The 19,040-nt window shown below is 43.9% G+C and overlaps 3 protein-coding genes across 6 annotated transcripts; 1 reads left to right on the plus strand and 2 right to left on the minus strand.

The window, feature by feature from the left end:
* Window positions 1–148: 148 nt before the first annotated feature.
* On the minus strand, window positions 149–7,055 carry zgc:194990 (uncharacterized protein LOC568410 homolog). 4 transcript variants are annotated; one of them, XM_036536803.1, is made up of 10 exons: window positions 6,933–7,055; window positions 4,296–4,368; window positions 3,582–3,680; window positions 3,317–3,418; window positions 2,836–2,967; window positions 1,867–2,007; window positions 1,609–1,660; window positions 1,305–1,331; window positions 1,124–1,150; window positions 149–970 (listed from the first exon to the last, which is right to left on the minus strand). In XM_036536803.1, the coding sequence occupies exons 2-10, from the start codon at window positions 4,356–4,358 to the stop codon at window positions 411–413; spliced, it is 1,203 nt and encodes a 400-aa protein (XP_036392696.1). In that variant the 5' UTR covers window positions 4,359–4,368; window positions 6,933–7,055; the 3' UTR covers window positions 149–410. The 4 variants fall into 4 exon arrangements, with proteins under 4 accessions (XP_036392696.1, XP_036392688.1, XP_036392704.1 ...); XM_036536795.1 differs by having other exon boundaries at window positions 1,867–2,004; window positions 2,818–2,967; XM_036536787.1 differs by having other exon boundaries at window positions 150–970; window positions 2,818–2,967.
* A 377-nt stretch (window positions 7,056–7,432) lies between these two features.
* Window positions 7,433–14,420, plus strand: si:ch211-250n8.1. Its single transcript, XM_036528598.1, has 16 exons — window positions 7,433–7,766; window positions 8,535–8,642; window positions 9,119–9,194; window positions 9,422–9,578; window positions 9,670–9,715; window positions 9,844–9,902; window positions 10,058–10,093; window positions 10,226–10,278; window positions 10,363–10,495; window positions 10,642–10,859; window positions 11,170–11,215; window positions 11,591–11,656; window positions 12,082–12,141; window positions 12,360–12,445; window positions 12,974–13,068; window positions 13,279–14,420. Exons 1-16 carry the CDS (start codon window positions 7,730–7,732, stop codon window positions 13,311–13,313), a joined length of 1,311 nt encoding a protein of 436 aa, XP_036384491.1. The 5' UTR covers window positions 7,433–7,729; the 3' UTR covers window positions 13,314–14,420.
* Window positions 14,143–17,179, minus strand: LOC118777557 (histone H3.3A). The gene is made up of 4 exons (XM_036528610.1): window positions 17,044–17,179; window positions 15,605–15,739; window positions 15,218–15,371; window positions 14,143–15,031 (listed from the first exon to the last, which is right to left on the minus strand). The coding sequence occupies exons 2-4, from the start codon at window positions 15,730–15,732 to the stop codon at window positions 14,903–14,905; spliced, it is 411 nt and encodes a 136-aa protein (XP_036384503.1). The 5' UTR covers window positions 15,733–15,739; window positions 17,044–17,179; the 3' UTR covers window positions 14,143–14,902.
* Window positions 17,180–19,040: the final 1,861 nt, after the last annotated feature.

Below are 19,040 nucleotides of genomic sequence, written 5' to 3' on the forward strand. Positions count from 1 at the left end.
CTGTTGTAAATAGAACTTGTAATGTCATGTGCTGGCATATGTGACATAACTGCGTATTACTTAAAATGCTTACCGAACATTAAGGGGAAAAGAAAAAACAAAAAGTCAACAAGTTCAATTTTTGTAAATTTATTAATCACAGAAAGTACATAATTATTGCAATATTCAAATTGTACAAGTCAACAATAACATGACAACAATATTTTCTTTCAAATTTATGCAAATACACAGTATGAGCTCAATACACATTCTAGCAAGCTGGAATGAAGGAATCAATGTGAAAAGCAGCCAATGGTGGGCAATCATTTGAAAAGCATGCTGGTCTTTACAGCAGTGGATCTTTGTCTACTTACTGATTACAGGTTCTCAATCATATCTGTCTGACTAGGAGGGGTGGTGAGGATAACCAATCAGCCCCACAGACACGGACCACGGCAAAAGCAGTGGTCTCTTGTCCCTGCGGACCTGATGACCAGGTCCTTGATGATCTCCACGGTGCCAAAGAGCGGGTAGAGTTTCTCTGTGAAGGTCTCGCAGTAGGTGTAGATGTGCGAGCGCTTCTCCACGTTGTAGAAGGAGAGCTGGCCCTCCTCGTAGTCGAGGTACACGCCGACCTTGCGGGGAATGAGAGCCTGGGGCAGAGGTGTGAAGGGCACGGTGAGGGCCTTCAGCTCGGTACCCCTCTCCAGCCGCAGGGTCAGGTACCCCGTCTGCGTGTTCAGGGACTTGTAGCCCTTCCTCAGAGCCGACTCCTTGGCCACTCCCAGGCGCCAGTCCCTCTCGCCCACCTCCACCTCCCAGTAGTGCCGGCCGGAGGTGAAGCCCTCCACAGCCACCGCGCACCACCACCCGTCGAAGCGCTGGTGGTAGTTAGGCACGTCCTTCCTCTCGAAGCCGCACCGCATCCTCTTGTCATCGTGAGAGATCACCAGGTCGGGGTTGGCTGTGTCTGGGTCAAGGGTCACCTCCACTGCAGGAAATGTAAGGGATAGCGGGAAGAGAAGTGAGGGGTGCCATCTAAGCATTAGCCACATAGCGTAGATATCAAATGTCAATGGCCACCGCCTTACCTACTAACTATGAGAACAAAATGCAATAATACAAATTAAAAGTGATACTCTACCTGCAGCATCACAGATCCAGTTCCATACTGCAAAACAAAAAATTGATTTTAGGATTTTAAGTCAAAGTCCATGAATATATTCTTATGAAGTATGTTTTAGTGTATGAATAAAGTTGGATCATCATCCCTATCCTCATCTCCACCCTCAATTCCAGCACATCTGATTGGACTTTTTGCCTACCTGTGTGTGGAATGTATCCGGTAGCATCTGAAAGGAAGCAAAAGACAGAATCAGGAGGGGAGCTAACAAATTAACACGTAGTCACTCCAACTCCTTTTCCCTTTTGTAAACCTATTTATATCACAGTAAATTAAGTTATATTTGATTATTACTACACATTTGATTGTTTTGCTAATATATTAAATATTCCAGCACTCAAGAGAGGCCTCAAAACAGTTAACCCATGATATATAGCATGATACATACTTAAAATTTTGATTTTTTTTTAAAACTCCTGACCCCAGAGCTCAAACTCTGTGCTCACCAATGTTCTGACACCTCTGCTTCCTGGCGAGCCACTGCTGGGGGATGGTTTCCTACAAGAACACAGCCTCAGTGTGAGCCTACTTATCTCTGGTCTGGAGACATTGTAATGAAACATGACCATGTACTTTCACATTCCTATGAGGACAGAAACAGCAGTGTTGATGAGGGGAGAGTTTATGGTTACGAGCTTTGCTCATGCGCATCAAGCCTTATGTGGGCGTGTTGCAGTTCTCAGTGAGAGGCAGGCCAGCCCAACCTTGTCCTGGCCTTCTGTCAGCATCGCCCACATAACCAGCTCCATGGCGGACAGCAGGTTGGGCATCCGGCCCTTCCGCCACTGTGTCTCCAGGTCGTCCAGCATCAGCACCACAGGCTCCCCGGGCCACACGGCGTGCTGCTGGGGAGAGGCGAAGAGACGAGAGGCACCTCAGAAGTCGCAAAAACAGTGATAAAAACCAAAGTGACAGGGAGAGAGAGAGAGAGAGCGAGAGAGAGAGAAACAGAGTTCTACATGAGAATAAACTCCAGACTAGCGAGGCGTTGTCATTCAGCCTCTGGCAGGATGAATTTCTGAGCGCTAATCCTCTTTTATGCCCTAAACTAACCTTACATAACCTCCTACATATTTATTTCTGTTTATCGCCATCTTTTCCTGAACACGCTGCATATGTACATGAGGCTGTTCTTAAATGCAAAGTGTATGTTAGTCTGTTTATCTGTTTTAGAATGGGAGGGAGACAGAGGAGAGGAGACAGAGACAGACAGAGAGAGAAAGTGGGTCATTGAGCTACCGTTTAATCACAGGCTCACATATTGCACCAGAGAGTGAGAGGGAGGAGGGGTGGTGAGGCTCAGATGATATATGGGTAATAAGTTAATCACAGAAATGCACACGCTGGTTTTCAAGAGGGAGGAAGTGTCTCTGGCTCTCTGCCTGTGGACTGATTTTGACACACTGCAGCACTAATAATGAAGAGATTGCCAAAGCACAACATTTCACAAGAGGCACTTTTAAATTTAAATGGATGAAGGGACAGGGTTAGAGAGTTAGACAGTAAATTCCTTAAGAGCGCCCAAAGATGAAAGCTGTGAAACAGCAGTGAGTCAAACCCTTCCAACAGGCAGTATGCCATGACAAATATATTATGCACCAAAAGGGACTGATCACTCCTCTCCATCCGCCAGCCTCTATGCTGCACCCTTTTACCTCAGGCCTGTTCTTCACCTCTCTGGTCCAGTCCAATATGATCCTCTTAGAGGTCTCTACGTCCTGCTCGCTCCCCTGCACCAGCACCCCCAGCAGCTGCCGTTTCCAGTCACGCATCCCTGGCCAGCCGTCCGTCTGCATGGGCCTTTCCTGCACACGGGAGGCACGCGAGAACTTCACTGCAGGTGCCCTTCCAGACTGGTCATGCCAAATCAACAACAGCCTCTGCGGTTTTGGAGCACTTCTCACTTTTTCCCCCCGCATTCACTCTTTGGCCCGTGGTAAGAAACAGATAAAAAGCAGATGGGGTGATGAGAAGTTCAGCACCCTCTGACACACATCAGGAGCGAAGCAAGTGCCTGGCAGACTATAGTCGTCTGTCACTCCGCAGCGCGACCCTGCTGCATGGCTGCACACTCAGCTACTGCAGCACTGCACACTGTCCAACCTGCAATGGTGGACAGAACAAGCTGCAGCCCTGTCTCTCTCCAGGCCTTACCTTGCTCTCCAGCACGGAGCCCCACTCCAGGATGAAAGCACGGCACAGCAGCGGGGGCCAGATGTCCTCGCAGGTCCATATGTGGCCGAGAACGTTCGATCTCTGCAACACAGCACAAACAGGGCCTCAGAGCGTGAGAGCATCAGGGCTGTGCATGGAGGCATGCCTGTGTGTGTGTGTGTGTGGAGGTGGGTGTATTGCTGGGTCTGAGTGCTGTGAATGTATACGTGACTGTGGGGTGGTACTACCATTTGTGAGTGAGTACCTGGCACATCCGGTTGAGCTCCCTTGCCAGCTCCATAATGAACAGCTGATTCTCCACAAGAGGCTGTTTCTTCTCATTCCTGACCCTCTTACGAGACTCCTGCCAACAGACCCAAGGAGAGAGAGAGACGAATGAGAGGAAAATTGAATCAGAGAGAGACAATGACTGAAAAGGAAGTGACTGGCAGAGTGTGTGTGAGAGAATGGAATTAAAGAGAAAGCTAAGGACAGAAAAAAAGAGATAATAAGAGGTGAAAAGTAGGGATATTGTCATGGAATAATCAGCATGCATGACACGTTCAACTTCGAAAACAGCAGGTCATCCCTTTCTCACAACCTCCAATTCTCCAACTCAAATGGTGATATTTTCAGCAGTGAATTGACATCAATTGACAATCAAGCACAGCCGGTTCTGTGATTTCAAGTAAAGAGAAAAGCAATTAGACAACCATTTCCTTGTCTCTAAATGATGCAGTGAAATCAGATGTAACTGGGACCAATAAAACCCTCTCTGCAGCCAGAAATGACAGACATGTTTCCAGATTGTTTTGATGAAGTGGGCTGAGGGTGCAGGTGAGTCCTCACTGTTGGAAACACTCATCACACATAAATCGTATGGTTGAACTGGTGCATCTCAAAGATTTTTTTAGAATGATTTTAGATGCGCAAGGTCAACGTTAATATTGAGATGGTGAAAGGTGTTTCCTGTTGGTACCTTGAGCCGTATTTTGAGGTTCTTTGCAGGCTCGATGAGGAACTGTAGGCACTCCTTCATCATCTTGCTAGATCTGTGGGTGTCACGAGAACAAAAAACAAACAAAAGTAAGTACACAGGTCAGAATCAGTTGTAAAAGTATACCCCCAATGACAGGGGGTCACTGTTCCATTCATTTCTCAATCACCATTTCAGATAGTCCAATTTCATCAGCATTTCCACCAGGCTCTAATATATCTTTTCATTCCTGCACCAGAATTGACTATGTTCCAAACTGCTACTGCAGTCCTTTTTATCACCAGGGTGCTTTAACTATAAGATGTTACAGTGGGAGGGAAGAGATGCATTCAGCACTGTAAGGCAGAATGTGTGTGTGAGGCTCCGCACTGCGCAGGTCTGCATGTTACCCTGCAGACCCAGGGAGTCCACTGGGGACTCATTAGGGACTTGTACAGTTGCCCACTCCCATCCGTTACTTGTGAAATGACACAAAAAATTGCCCTATCACATGATTTTGAGACACTTTGGTGCTGCAACTACATCAGCTCCTCTTTATAAAAAAAAGAACAATCCAAGGAGATCTGAAACAGCATCTAAGAGCAGTTTTTTCCACGAACAAAGGGGTCAATAGTTTCACTCAGCTGCACTGAATCAGCATCTCTCTACAGCGTTGAGTGTGAGGGAGCACAACCCCCACCTCCCCCTCCCTTTATTTTAATCCCCTCTCCAATGTGCTGATCGAATCCCTCCGTTGGTGAGGCAGAGAGCGGTTTGGGGTGAACGGGCCAAGTTCGTCTCATACCATCAGCTCTGCCAAACAGAGCGCAGCGAACAATAAATAATTAAACATAAACAGGGGAAAAAAAACGCTGCGGGAGCCTACAGTTGGCTGTTTCAAATCCAAACACTTACTTGTGGGTGACAAAGGTACAAAGGACACCTCACTGTGTGCTTTTAACACTACCATGAAACCAAAACAAGACTAATGCCAGGTGTACGGTGAGAGTGAGGTGAACCACAGAGGTTATACAGCTCCTCTGATACACATGATACCTCAAATAAAACTGTCGACACTGCCTCTGCTGTAGACGCTGTTTCTTAAAAATCATAAAGTGAGCACAGCTTTTGGCTTTTATCCTATTTTTCTGTTTGTAACCAATGAATTTAACAAACGCTGAGTGCACGAGACAACACACATCTGCTGTTAAGCCGTGCTGGGTGTGACCACTCTGAGCCCCTTCGGTGCTGCTGCCAAAACAAATGCCCCTGAAAATGTTTGCATTCTCCCCACCCACCCCACTCCACCCCCCACAGTCAAACCCTGGGTTTAAACTGAAGCTACGGCAGCTTTGCTGTCACAGGTGACAGTCTTTACGAACAGGGCACGTGTGTGTCCACAGGGACAGCTCCCCGTGAACCCCTGCCACTGAGCCGGTTAACGAATTACACCGTGTAACCTTTTAAAACCTCTTAAGAACATGAAAGAGTGAGCGAACCATGGAACGACACCAATCAAGATGCGGGATGAGAAACGTAACATTGGGTAAAATACCCTAAATCTAATTAAGAAGACAAGTGGGAATGCGAATGGAGGGAAAACAAATAGGTGGACAATTACACATGGGAGGAAGTTGGGTACACCTGAAAGATTGCACAGAGAGATTAATGGAAAATCCACGGATTAATATCCTGCTAGGGCATAACAACCCGAGAAAGGCGTTTCCATTTTGGACACTGAACCTCCCGCTATATTCAATAAATGCAAATGAACAAGCAAGCACACGTACACACTTATGTTAAACTCATACTAAAAAATGAAACCATCAACTGCATTTAGGAGAGCGTGGGACATTTCTATAATAAATCGACTCAAAAATACATTTATTCTCTGAAACGCCAGTAAGCCACCTTGAGGAAACTAATGAAACGTCTGTCTCAAAAACCATTTAACCATTTACAGAGCATACACAGATCGGAACTGCGCAGTGTCTGGTTTATTTCCATGTTCGCGCTCGATAAAATCAGCAAGCTACTTTTCTGTTCTAAAAAATAAAAACCAATAAGCAACACATTCGACGCAACGCCCTGTTATTTGGAATGATTATTACCATTACCATTATTAATATTGGGAGAAATACTTCACTTTACCAATCCTTGCATCTAACATGATTGCAAACCTTTCACACTAGATTTTAAACCATGCCTTCATTTCAATCAATAACGGGGAGGAATCATAGCCTTGCCAAACCTTCCACCCAATCTGCGAATAATGTTAAATGACTGAAGTTTGCACCTGTGTACTATACATATCCTATGTCTGGACCAGACTATCACACGCACTAAAACAGTAAACATGTCAACACGGGTGACTGGCTATACATCGTTCCATTCAGATGTGCGTTTACCTCCATAAACAAATGAAAACTTTTTGTAGTTGAACTCATTGCCTTTAGCTCTGACTGTCGGAGCACAGTTTGCTAGTTTTTCGCATTTACAATAAATGTTAACGCTGGCATGCTTGTTGTCTATCTATTTAGCTCGCTATTTCAGCACCAGACATGTTACAGACATGGGAGAGGGAATCACAAGTCAGCCAATCAATGCTGTCATCAAGTCGATAAATAAAGTCTGACTCACCAGAACCGATTGCAGCGCTAACTAAAGTAGCTTTAGCAGTGGTCTCTTGCTACAGGTATACAATGCACGTAAGCGTGAACTCTTCTCTAAGCCAGCGAGCAGCGTTGTGTACTGCAGTGAGCGTCTGACCTTGTTTACATATTTGACAGGCGGAGGAGTGATCAACGTTCGAGCATCTCCGACTCATTCACGAAGACGGAGAAAGCGAGCGGCCATATTTGTTGTGGATACTGTAGTCCCACAAATTTTCTCTTTCTAACGCTACGGAGGTCAATATTTTCAAGTTGTTTTAAAAGAACTTTTTAGTGCCATGTTATGTAAGAACTGTAATCACACGGTGCGTAAATATGAGGTCCATGGCTTTTTCTAATGGTGTTTTTCCTACATCTCAAAGAAATATACAGACCGTACTGTAATTTGTAGCCTATCCACGCTACCCACTCTCGTCCACAGGGAGTCGCTAAAATGTCACGGATTATTCAATGACGGCGTTTGATTTTTAAGATTTAAACACTGGCTGTAATAATTTTCAGACTGTTACTACAGTGGTGTAAATCGCACAATTAAAACTGTACTTAATATGTATCATACAGAAAAGCATATTATGTCAATAGTAAGTCAATCATGGGTGTTGGGCTGTCTCTTGTTTTTCCGTTGTGGAATTTTTTTATTTCCCTCCCCCGCCGCCCTTATCAAAAACGGAGGCTGTCCCGGTATGTAGGTGTTTGCGGAAGTCTGCCAGAGATTCAAGGCGTTTTGACAGACGGTTGGCTCGGTCTCCAACGGTGGGGAAGATCATGTCACCCAAAGACCCGCTGCTCGGCACGCTCAAAGGTACTGTGGCTGTGTACGTTTGAGGAGGAGGGGAGGCGGGCTGGTACGAAGCTAGATAGCTATCTTATTTTACCTCAGTGGGTGATGCACTGTACTCGCTTATCGAACAGTGACACAGAACAGATTATCTGTCATTTAATTTCAATTTCAGCCATGTATTTATGTGCATTCGCTAGTCAGTAGTAGTTAGCTTCCGTCTTGTGTAGATCATCAATCATGTACTATGCAGCTTGGTAGCCACCTCGCTTTGAAATATGAAGGTGGACCGTGCTCATGCACGCTTTTCTGTCATTGAACGGCTAGATCTACAGGATGATAGGCAAGTTAGTAGCTGATGCCATTGATTCCTACAAGGTAAAATGTCATGACTGTTAGTTCCAGTGGTGGCCAGAGTAATGTGACCTGTGTCTACTACAAATACGACTGCAAGTCATCTGTTGCGTCTGTGTACAGGATGACGTGGTTCCAATGTAACCTGGAGCTGTCAGGCTGGCACAAACAGTTCTTATCCTCGTTTTTCAATGGCACGAACAGGTTTTCTTTTATTTACCTTGAACTCCCAAATTTGATCAATTGCTGCCTCAGAATAAGTCTGTCTGCTACTTAAAGTTCAGGGTTTGTTGGTGCTTTTAACTGTGAGACATGTAGTATGCTTTGGACATCGTCTACGCTGAAGTTTATAACATCTGCAGGTAGTAACTTGCAGTGATGCTTTTTACTTGAAAAAAACAAATAAAGTCTTTCATTGTGGTTATTTGTTCATCACAGTGTGCATCCTAGGCCTGCAGTCAGATGGGGCTACCGTGACCGACTCCAGCCCTCAGCTCTCCTCCTGCTGCCAGTTACTGGAGCTCATCTTTCGCAAGGGCCTGCAGCGTAAGTGCATGCTGACGGTCAGATCTGAAAACCAACCGATTTACAAACCGACTGATGGCAGCATACTAATCCAGTGAAGCGTGCAGCTGAGCGCACTGACCAACTGAAACACAGTCTGACTGGCACACTGACTGAGAAACATACTGACTGCTCATTCACACACATTGCTCTAGTTAACAAGTTAAAGCCCTGTCTGAGAATTCTCACCAGATCTGGTGCTTGTTTCTTTCTTATAATGGACCAGTGTTGTGGGGGTGGGGGGGTGGGGGGTGTTCTTTTGACATGACCTTAAAATAATGCCATGGAGATAAAGAGATAAGGAGATGCTACAAGGTGTATTGTGTCTTGTCCCTGAGTGGGTACTGGGATTCACAGTGTCATGTCGCTGGATGGTTATGGTGAAGTTCTAAAGGTGCAATGTGTTGTGCCTGCTTGGAAGGGATGACGGCAGCATTGTGTGTGTTGGATGCCTTCAGAGCCGGTCCTGGGGCTGGTGCGCCGGGACTACTGGCACTGCATCGAGCTGCTCCTCCAGCAGGACACCTGCAGCGGGTGAGCAGCGGGATCCCCTCCTCTCAGATGCTCTTTAGTAATGCATCAGATGCTGAGGATGCATTTTAGAGACCAGAACACAGACAGGGCAGACAATGCAGCACCTCACTTTCACACAGCATAAAAAAAAACATAAAAGTGTAAAATATGCCTAAATAAGAATTTGTATCAATAAAGGAATTAATTAAGATTTGTTGTAACGCTGTTCTTGTCTGCCTTGAATACAGGCTGAGTGCTCTCTCTTTGGCAATGGAACAAACATCCACCTGTAGAAAGCTGTTGACGGCTCAGGGCAGGGGCCGCTTTTTCTTGAGGTTGGCGCTCAACCGGAGGATTTTGGGAAGTGTAGTCCAGCACATGTTGCACACACCCAAGGTGCTAGAGGTTAGTATAGCATTTAGCCTACATAAAATTGTTTTGAATTTAAAGCTGGTAAATAAGAAATTTGTTCATCATGGCTCTCCCATTTTTCCAGTGCTACGATCCTGCTGTTTCTATCTTCAGGAATGAAGAATTTGTAGGTGAGTTTCCTTTGCACACAGGAGCCCCCATGGCCAGTCTGACATCAGCTGAGCAATGTGTCCAGAGATTATGACAGTTTGAGTTGATGGAGCAAAGAATACACTTATATCTTGTATCCCTACCACAGAGCCATTCCTGTCCCTGTTGCTGGTCCTGTCAGAGATGGAGTTCAAACTTAATATTGAGGTGAAAATGTTATGCAGCCTGTTTTCTCTTCTTTTCCAAACTTTGCATCCTCAGTGAGATATGTTTAAGGCATGTTTGTGTGAAATGACCCAGAATGCACAAATGTCATTTCCTGTCCCTGTTCCATTACTTTCTGTGCCCTTTTGTCCCTCTAGAACTGCAGCTTCTTGGATGAGAGTTGGCTTCTACCGGTGAGTGTTCAATATGAGCGTGTCTTGTTGGTTTGTTCAAGCCCTTAAAGATAGAGATGCAGATAAAACTGCATATGCACTGTGGACAGAAGAGGGTAGGGGGTGAGTTGAGGGCTCTCTTGTGTGTTTCAGGTGTGTGAGGTGTATGAGGCAGTGCCATGCCGGGAGCTGGGAATGGTGCTCAGGTAGGTTTCAGTCTTGTGCTTCTTTTGCCTGCCTCTTACGCTTTTGCATGCAAGCACACCTGTATTTTCCTGCTTGTGGGCTAGGTACCTGGCTGGGCGTGTCTTTGTGTTGGACCTATTGGAGGGCAGCCAGGCACAGGTAGACCAGTGTGTGCAACCAGGTGATGTCATTGATGAGATCAACGGGATATCCCTGAGAAACGCTAGCAATGGACAGGTGAGGGAAGGGGTGAACACCTTCATAACACATGTACACATTCATAGCAATTGGTCTGCCCAACCTTCTGCTGTACTGATATTTGTATATGCATAGAAGTCACCAACTGGCCTAATATTGGAGCCCATTTCCTGTGTCCCCTGCAGGCAGGTGTGGTGCTGGCCAGGTTGAAAGGTCGTCCGTTGTCCCTGCGCTTGCTGCGATGGAGAGGGGAGGATGGGGCAGTGTATCCACCCCTGATCAAACTCCTGCGGACCCTCCAGCAGGAGAATCCATCCCTGCAGCTAAACTCCAGCACAATCCTCAAACAGAGAGGCTGTGAGGGCCGGCAGCCAGGGCAGTCTCAATGCCTGAAGGAGGGCAGGTGGTTTCTCATTTCAGTTCTCTGTCTCACTGTATCACCCAATTGACATATACAGTACACAGTACAGCAACATAAAGTGCACTCTATGTTTACGTAAATGCCTGATTAAAGAGGATGGTACAAAATAAACAATAATGTATGTATTGTTTTTTGAAAGTATTGTTCCCATATTTGAATAAATATGGAAGGTGCTGTATATAATTGTTACATATACTATTTATAAGTTTATCTACTATTACTATGCTATTAATGATTAAATTCTCAATCAGAGGTCTCACTCCCTTTCACGTCTGCTCCTTCTTTCCTGTAGGATTGTGTACATAGTGCAGTACCTAGGAAGAGCAAACATTGGTGTGGTAAGTATTTGTATTTTGAAGAAAGTAGTTAGAGTATTAGTGCATTACATTACATTTGCTTAGTAGATGCAATTCAGAGCACATTCACAGCTATTGTGACAAAGCCAAATTGTAAGCTAAAAAAGTTTAGAATTTTTACATGGTATCCATTTATATAGCTGGATATTCAATGTTTCAATTCAGGTTATGTCCCTTGCCCTAGCCTTATACAACACCTCTAGCCTACCTGGGAGTCAAGCCAGCAACATTTGTCTTACAAGCCCTATTCCTTACGACTGCACAACCTTAGAATTTGTGTAACAGTGACCCCACTTTTATTTATTATTTATTTTAGTATAATGAAAAATGTTTGTGCACCTGGTTTGTGTATTTTAGTACGGGGGGAAGGAGGTGCTACAGCAGGGCATTCCCCTGGTGCTGGAGAAGAGACACCCCAGTAAGGTACAGCACAGGACCGCGATACGTTCAGACAGCAGAGGTGGGAGAGACAATAGCATGCGCCCTCTGAGTGCATCTAAGAGGAGTACACAGGGGATATGGAGACTTGCTGACTGAATTCTCCAGTGTACTCTCTGTATGAGCTTGCTGCCTCACAGCTTCCTCGAGGATTTACCCAGCAGTCTCAGACTCCCAGCTGTTTACTTCTGATGACAGCAAAGCAAGCACCTTGCTTTCTGAGTTCTTCATTTTGGTTCTCTTCCAAAGTAATAATTTGTTACAAGCCCAGTGACACTTGCTACAGAATTGGTGAGGATATAGTGGCTACTGTGCAGGTGATCTTGCTTATCAGTCAGAGAAATGCTGTGCAGTAATCATCACAAATGTAAATCATTGTGGTTAATTTACATTTATATTCTTTCATGCAGACAGTATTATTTGACCTGAAGGAAACTCACCTGACCTGCACTGAGAAATCAACCAAGCAAGTATGTGTCTTTCCTGTAATCATGCATACACCTCCAAAAGAGCACATGCAAAATGAAGTGCATTCAGGTACAACAGAAACGAACACACTCCAAATATAATAATGCTGTACATTGTAGATTTTAAAAAATAGTAGATTTAATGATGGACATTGTCCAGTGGAACAGCATTATACTGCAATAAGGTATCTCTGTCTCTCTCTTTCTCCCCCTGTGTTCAGGAGCTGTTCCAACATCACTACCCAGAGATCTCCTGTGTGGGGAGGTACAGTCAGCCAGACTACACCATCTTTGCCTTCTGTGTGGCGTAAGTAACCACCGCAAGCCAAGGCAGGGGTGCACACACGTCTGACAGATTATGCCAACATATATGACAGAAAAGGGAACACGCCACTATGGAAAATCCCTTTATTTTACAACCAGCATTGTTCAGAAGAGCTATGTAATGAAATACTGTGCAACTGTGGCATCATGATTTTAGATTGATTCATTTTAATATGATTTCATCTTTTATATCCAGTTGTTGCTTTGCTTATTAAAAACATTGAATGTTGTTAAAGCCACTGCTTGCAAGCATGCGCACAGCCCAGTTTATCTTCCTAAGAGTAGGCGGCAAATCAGAGGCAGCTCAACATCCTGAATAGAAAAAGTGGTTACATCCTGTCTCTCTGCAAGCCCCTCGCCTCCCTCTCGAGACTTCCTGGCAGCAGAGATGGAGAATGTGTGGGGAAGGGAGGGGTAAGGATATGCTCAGAGTGGTTGCCAGCCAGGGAGATCTGTGACGTGATTGGCCAAACCCAGATGTTTGCTGAGTGCATGATTGGTTGTGTTGCAGAGACTGCCCAGAGACCCCTGAATCGACTGGCTTCTGTTGTGTGGTGCTGCAGGCTGGCTCTGCCAGGGAGTGTGAAGATATTGTCAGTCGAATTGGTGAGTGAAGCGAGCCATTTTGAAACTGTTTTTGGTGGCGGGGGACTATTAAAAGCGAGATAGTAACAACTGGAATATTACCATTTTCACAGTGCAGAAAACATACGATGTCAAGTCAATGTTACATAATTTCAGACCATATCGATATAATTTTTTTACTTAGAGGTATTACAAAGATCATTAATTCTCATTATTTTACCCTCTCCTCAGCTGCTGGTTTCAAGCACACGGAGTGGTTTGTGTGACTCCATTGTCCAAGACTCTGCCAGCCTGGCCAGTATTGTGACCTCACACTCCTCTAAGCAAAGAGTAATGCCACCCTCAGGAAAGATGGCCACCATTTTGAAGAACACTCATGTCATTGTGAACTATTTGCAAATGCTTCACATCATGGACAGGTTTCACAGCACTACCACAACAAGATAAATGCAGTCACCCTTTTATTGCATTCAGCACTAAGTGGCTTTAATTTTACTTCTGGTTAAAAATCTTGCCAAAAGGAGAAATTCAGGTGTCTAGTTGCTGGTGGGAACAATGCCACAACTTACAAACATGCACTTTCTCACACCAGTTGACAAACCAGGATATTCAGCACTACTCAGCTCCTTCAAATGGTCAATACTAAGGAATCTGATGAAGGTGACATCAAGCATTTCACTCTTACATTACAGGGTTTTCTTGCCTTTGTGAATCAGTGCTACTGTAGCATTTATGCAGTTCACCAGTGCCATAGCAAATATACACAAGTTTATTCCTTATTGTATAATTCCAACTTCCCATTGTTGTAAGATGTCATTGTTCCTGTACATTTTGAAGGCCTCATTTGGAATGGATCTGTAACATTTCAAAAGCCTGTTATTGAGTTTTTTTATACAACCATGTGCAATTAAATGTTACCATATTGGATATGCAGACTTGCCATTCTAAGTTAGCCATTTTGAAGATTGCTTTATAGAGCAATCAACACCAAGAGCCATCTATTGCTGGGGTTGAACATATCTCCCATTTTCTTAAAGAGGTGTGCTTTGCCTCAGACACGGTACATGCTTCACAAAAATGAACACCACTCAATAGTACTCTTAAAGTTGTTTAATAGAAACACTACAATGTGACAAAACTTCATAAATAGTATTGTAGCTGCCAAGGTTTACATTGAAGAAAACAAATTATATAAAAAGCAGCCCAGAATATACAAAGGGCCTGCGCTGCTCCTGAATGACCGAATTAGTGACAAGTATCCAGCCATACTCATGACAGAGTGTACTGCCCAGAAGGGGTCTGCTGACTGGTGAGATTATTGCATGAGGGACCCCAGCCAAGCCAAAGCCCCTCCGAGACTGGAAGAGAATAAATGAGCCACCAGAGTATGCAACATAAATACACCTCCGCCCTATTCACAGCCTCTAGCACTAACAGGTTCTTTTTTTTTTTTTTTTTTTGCACGTGAAGGGAAGTTCCCTGCAATTTTACCATTTAAAAAAAGGATAGTAATTTGATATTGAGCTATCCTCTTTAAGAGGACTCGCTTCCCAATTCACATGCAAAAAAGAAAATGTTTAATACACAACATATAAGGACAATGGGAGAGTATCACTGAGCACCAGGAAGTAGTCTACAGAGACCAATCAGTTAGGACTCAAGTAACTCAGCCTGTAGTTAGTTCATGGAATGATTACAATGACCTCCATCCCATTTTAAATACACATGACCAAAAAAAAAAAAAAAAAGGAAGAAAAAATAAAATCCATAAATTGTCCACAACGTGGAAAAGTATGATAAATAGATTGTGTAACTGCCATTTCAGGCAAAATGATCAAATCAGCTGAAATGCAGTCTAGGCTCTCTCTCCTCTTATCCTACGAGCCAACTGGATGTCTTTGGGCATTATAGTCACCCTCTTGGCATGGATTGCACACAGGTTGGTGTCCTCAAAAAGCCCCACCAGGTATGCCTCACTGGCTTCCTAAAAAAAGAGAAAAGCCCAAGTATGTTAGGTAATGCCCTGAAAATACAGGAGTGAAATAACGCTTCAGATGAACATTCTGAAATGCAAGACTTATTCACAGTAGTGAGTGAGGTGGCCCAGAATGATTAAAACATGCATTCAGGTGCCCTTGCATAGGTGTAAGAAAAACAACGTGCCACAAACCTGAAGTGCCCCAATAGCAGCACTCTGGAAACGCAAGTCGGTCTTGAAGTCCTGGGCAATTTCCCTCACCAGCCTCTGGAAGGGGAGCTTGCGAATCAGAAGTTCTGTTGACTTCTGATAACGCCGGATCTCTCGCAGGGCGACAGTGCCAGGCCTGGTGGAGAAGAACGAATATTGAACTGTAACGTCTAACTGTTTAACGTCTAAATGAGTCAGTTAGGTTTTTAAACTGAGCGCTTGTCCAGTTGGAATAGTGAAAGTTGTTCGCTACCTAAGTATTGTGTTTGGCTTTTGTAGCGAATCCATAAACCTGTACAACCGCTTTTTCAAGACCTGCAAATTATAGACTTTGCCAGCGAGCTAACTCCGCAGTGGAGGTCAAGGTACCTGTAACGATGCGGCTTCTTCACGCCACCGGTGGATGGTGCACTCTTCCTAGCAGCTTTGGTGGCCAGCTGCTTCCTCGGCGCCTTTCCTCCGGTAGACTTACGAGCCGTCTGCTTAGTACGTGCCATCACTCACCTGAAAACGTGACAGGAGTGATAAGATTCCGCTCTGCAATTCATGAATGCACAGCCTCCACAGATGGGTTAACGTTAATTAGCTTCCCTAATGATCTCACCGCTTCAAGCACCGCTAACGTCAACACTGGGCAGTCTAGCGAATTTAGCCGTTCAAGTCGTATTAATACGACAGACTGGACTGTCACGAAAACAGTTTCGGTGAAACTGGTTTTAACCAGCAAATCTTCAAGCAAACGCTACCAAACTACATTTAGACATATTCCAAGTCATCAGTCGTTATTCAGCCAAATTAATTAGACAATGTTAGTCTAACTGTAAAACGAGCAGATACTCTGGGTCTCTGCTTGGCTGGATTAATTTGGCCCACTTTTGTTGGCCACCACTCTCCGATTGGGTTACCAGTATCTACGGCTCAACCAATACAAGACTAATTTAGCCACTCGAAATTGTATTCCTAACCCAGCTATTACCTTGTAAAAAAAAAAATCAGAAACTCGTGTAGAACCACCACTTGAGGAATAAATGTTTCCAACTTATCCAATTCATAAAATACGCTTTAAATCTGAACGGTGTGATTGCTCCCCTCCCCCTCTCACGGCCACTCGATCTCAAACACCCATGACGTTACGCCACTGGGAGGCGTCTGGTACATGAATGCGCTTCCGCGCCTGTGCCATTCCGATTACGAACAGACCGCGGCATTCACATCCCCGCGTTCACCGCAAGGCCCAGTTCCCAGATCTTACGCTGCGTAAATGGCCCTCCGGTCTTTGTTCAGCGTACCAACAACCAACATCGATGTCCCGCTTAAACGCCATATTTAAACGTTCTACCGCGCTAGTCAGGATAGGAGGCATGACAATATAACTTCCCAACTAGCGAACCAAAAATCTAGTTAGGTTTAATTATCTAGCCAGCAAGACTTAATTTACCGAACAATTACTAAAATTATGTGTCATTACTCGATTTACAGACCATATATACCAGCCAGTTAACCGTGACGGGATCGCTCGCTACCGATATTATAGAGATCGTGTTCCCTGTTAATTAGCCTGCTTAACCTTAACCTCTGATACGCTACGAGGACACGGTTTTCATACGAAATCAGCTATAAAGCCCCTAAATCAGACCAAGAAAATATTTTCAATAGGCCCACCCGCCACACACTGTTTGGTTAGTCAGAATGTACAGTTGACGACCCATAGGTATTTAGCTAGCATTAATCACCATAAAATTCAGATTTAAGCTATCTAGAGGGCTAAGAAATGTTACCAGCAAGATGAAATGTAGTGCACCACATACCGTATTGTATGCTCGACGTCCGCTTGAAATAAAAAGTAGAGCTGCCAATGTTCCGCACTACGCGAATCCACTGTCTTCTCCTTGCTACTCAGAATTCTATTTACATCCGAGAGGATGAAGATTTATAGTTTTGCCTGACGTCATACAACTTGATTTTTGAAATTTCTTTCGCCAGTCTGCTGATGATTGGATCATCGCGCAAAGGATTCTCAAGCCTATTGGTTAAAAAAACGAGAAATTTCATTGGCTTTCAGTGTTACTTTGCGATTGGCTCGTTGCAGAGTCTGACAAGCCATTTCATGACGACATCTGTCACTGTTAGGCAAAAACGTTGATGGAAAAAAATTGTCGTCCCATGTGGGTGAAGTGAATATAAACAATATCATATTTAGTGGAATGTTGATATAATACATATTTATTGCAAATTAGAATTGCCTAATTAAAGTAATTTGTATTCAATATGTTTAATTTACGAAGATGTCATATCCAAAAAGTCAGCAATCTAGCAGTTTTACTCCTATGCATGTTTTATATTTGAAAACATGTCGTTGTCACCTACAGCCTGGGTAAAATCTTGCCTATGTATCTCACGAGGGTTCTGTTCTGGACATTCAGTAACAAAGTCAAAAGTCAAACCACAATACAATAGTGGCCTCTCAATATGGTGTCGATGATCGAGTCAATGTGAGATGCAGAGAACACAGACGTACAATCCCCCGTTCTTAATTTGCAACAAATTCCAAAATAACCGGATCGGTATGGAGGACACACCACACAGTTAAGTTAGAAAGATAGTAACAAATCTTATATCACACTGCTGAATTTGCTACAGTAGAGGAAACATAATTCACCCCGAAACTGTAATTCCGTCAAGTTATTAGAACAAGCAGATCCAGATGTTTCAATGCATCATTCAGTTAGTAAATTTAGTAATGTAAGCAGGGTGAAAGAGACCATTTTGGCTATTAAGAGCAGACCGCAAAAATCAGTTAAGTTGCCCGCTTGATAACATCGTGACACACGAGCAATTGAATAAACTTAGGACCGCAGTGCCAGTACAAAAAATGCACTGTATTTGCACAAAAAGATCATTTGCATTTACCATGGCACTGTTCACTTCGCCTAAAGGCACAATTTTAACGTGTGTTTTAATACATCTAATAAAGGCTGACAGACAAAAATCTGCACAACTTATGTTATGGTTGCTTATATGAACATTGGGGGGGAATGCCTTTGTTTGAAATTCAAGTGCTACAGCCATTTTAAGGAGGAAACAATGGCATGAACAAGTATGCTTTGCTGATGACACACGGGACAAGATTGCAAACCTTTGAGTGAAACAACAAAAATAATTTTAAATGGTGACGTTGGAGGCCAGTTGGCTAATGCGTAGAAATACTTAATATTTTATGAAAGGCGATCATGGGAGATTAACTTGTAAAAGGTAGAACAACTGACTGAGTGTATTAACACAAAAAGGAGAGAAACACGCTTGAACGACTGAAGAGAGACATAGAACAGACGTACAGATACAGACTGCACAGCTGATTGGAACTAGGTAGCTCTTCACCAATTTAGATCTTTGGGCATAGTTTTTGGACCTTAAGTTTTATATTATGGCGATATGTAAAGACAATCGTTACTACTAAGCTTCCAAAACGAATCCTCATTCAAGGACGTACCTGCTGTCTACTTTCCTAAGGAACGGTCAGCTGATGGAAGCTAGAAAAGGTTAGTGACAAGCCACTTCACTAGCGAACGTGTACCAAACCAACTAGCTATATGTGGAACAAGGAAGGGGTGATGTAATTTTTACGCATGAGAAATGCTTTCTTTTCCAGCCGTCAGGAATTATATAATATCGAATGCCCTACATGAATAGCTATCTAGCTAGTTAACAAATTATGGCTTCATAGCAAAGACTACTTCCTTCATCTTGTGCAAATTTATGTCTTTCGAATGGTCTTACGTTAATCAATCACGATGTTTTTGACAAC

This window comes from Megalops cyprinoides, chromosome 1, assembly GCF_013368585.1.
Source record: "Megalops cyprinoides isolate fMegCyp1 chromosome 1, fMegCyp1.pri, whole genome shotgun sequence".
Lineage (NCBI taxonomy): Eukaryota > Metazoa > Chordata > Actinopteri > Elopiformes > Megalopidae > Megalops > Megalops cyprinoides.

Excerpts from the sequence above, each read along its gene's own strand:
- si:ch211-250n8.1 (XM_036528598.1), top strand. The coding sequence starts at position 7,730 with ATGTCACCCAAAGACCCGCTGCTCGGCACGCTCAAAG. Across the intron at positions 9,579-9,669 it reads ACACACCCAAGGTGCTAGAG|TGCTACGATCCTGCTGTTTC; the intron begins GTTAGTATAGCA and ends CCATTTTTCCAG. Across the intron at positions 10,860-11,169 it reads CAATGCCTGAAGGAGGGCAG|GATTGTGTACATAGTGCAGT; the intron begins GTGGTTTCTCAT and ends TCTTTCCTGTAG.
- LOC118777557 (XM_036528610.1), bottom strand. The coding sequence starts at position 15,732 with ATGGCACGTACTAAGCAGACGGCTCGTAAGTCTACCGGAGGAAAGGCG. Across the intron at positions 15,372-15,604 it reads AAGAAGCCGCATCGTTACAG|GCCTGGCACTGTCGCCCTGC; the intron begins GTACCTTGACCT and ends CTTCTCCACCAG. Across the intron at positions 15,032-15,217 it reads CTGCTATTGGGGCACTTCAG|GAAGCCAGTGAGGCATACCT; the intron begins GTTTGTGGCACG and ends CTCTTTTTTTAG.
- zgc:194990 (XM_036536811.1), bottom strand. The coding sequence starts at position 4,358 with ATGATGAAGGAGTGCCTACAGTTCCTCATCGAGCCTGCAAAGAACCTC. Across the intron at positions 2,968-3,316 it reads GCTCCGTGCTGGAGAGCAAG|GAAAGGCCCATGCAGACGGA; the intron begins GTAAGGCCTGGA and ends TCCCGTGTGCAG. Across the intron at positions 2,008-2,817 it reads AGGTGAAGAACAGGCCTGAG|CAGCACGCCGTGTGGCCCGG; the intron begins GTAAAAGGGTGC and ends GCCTCTCCCCAG.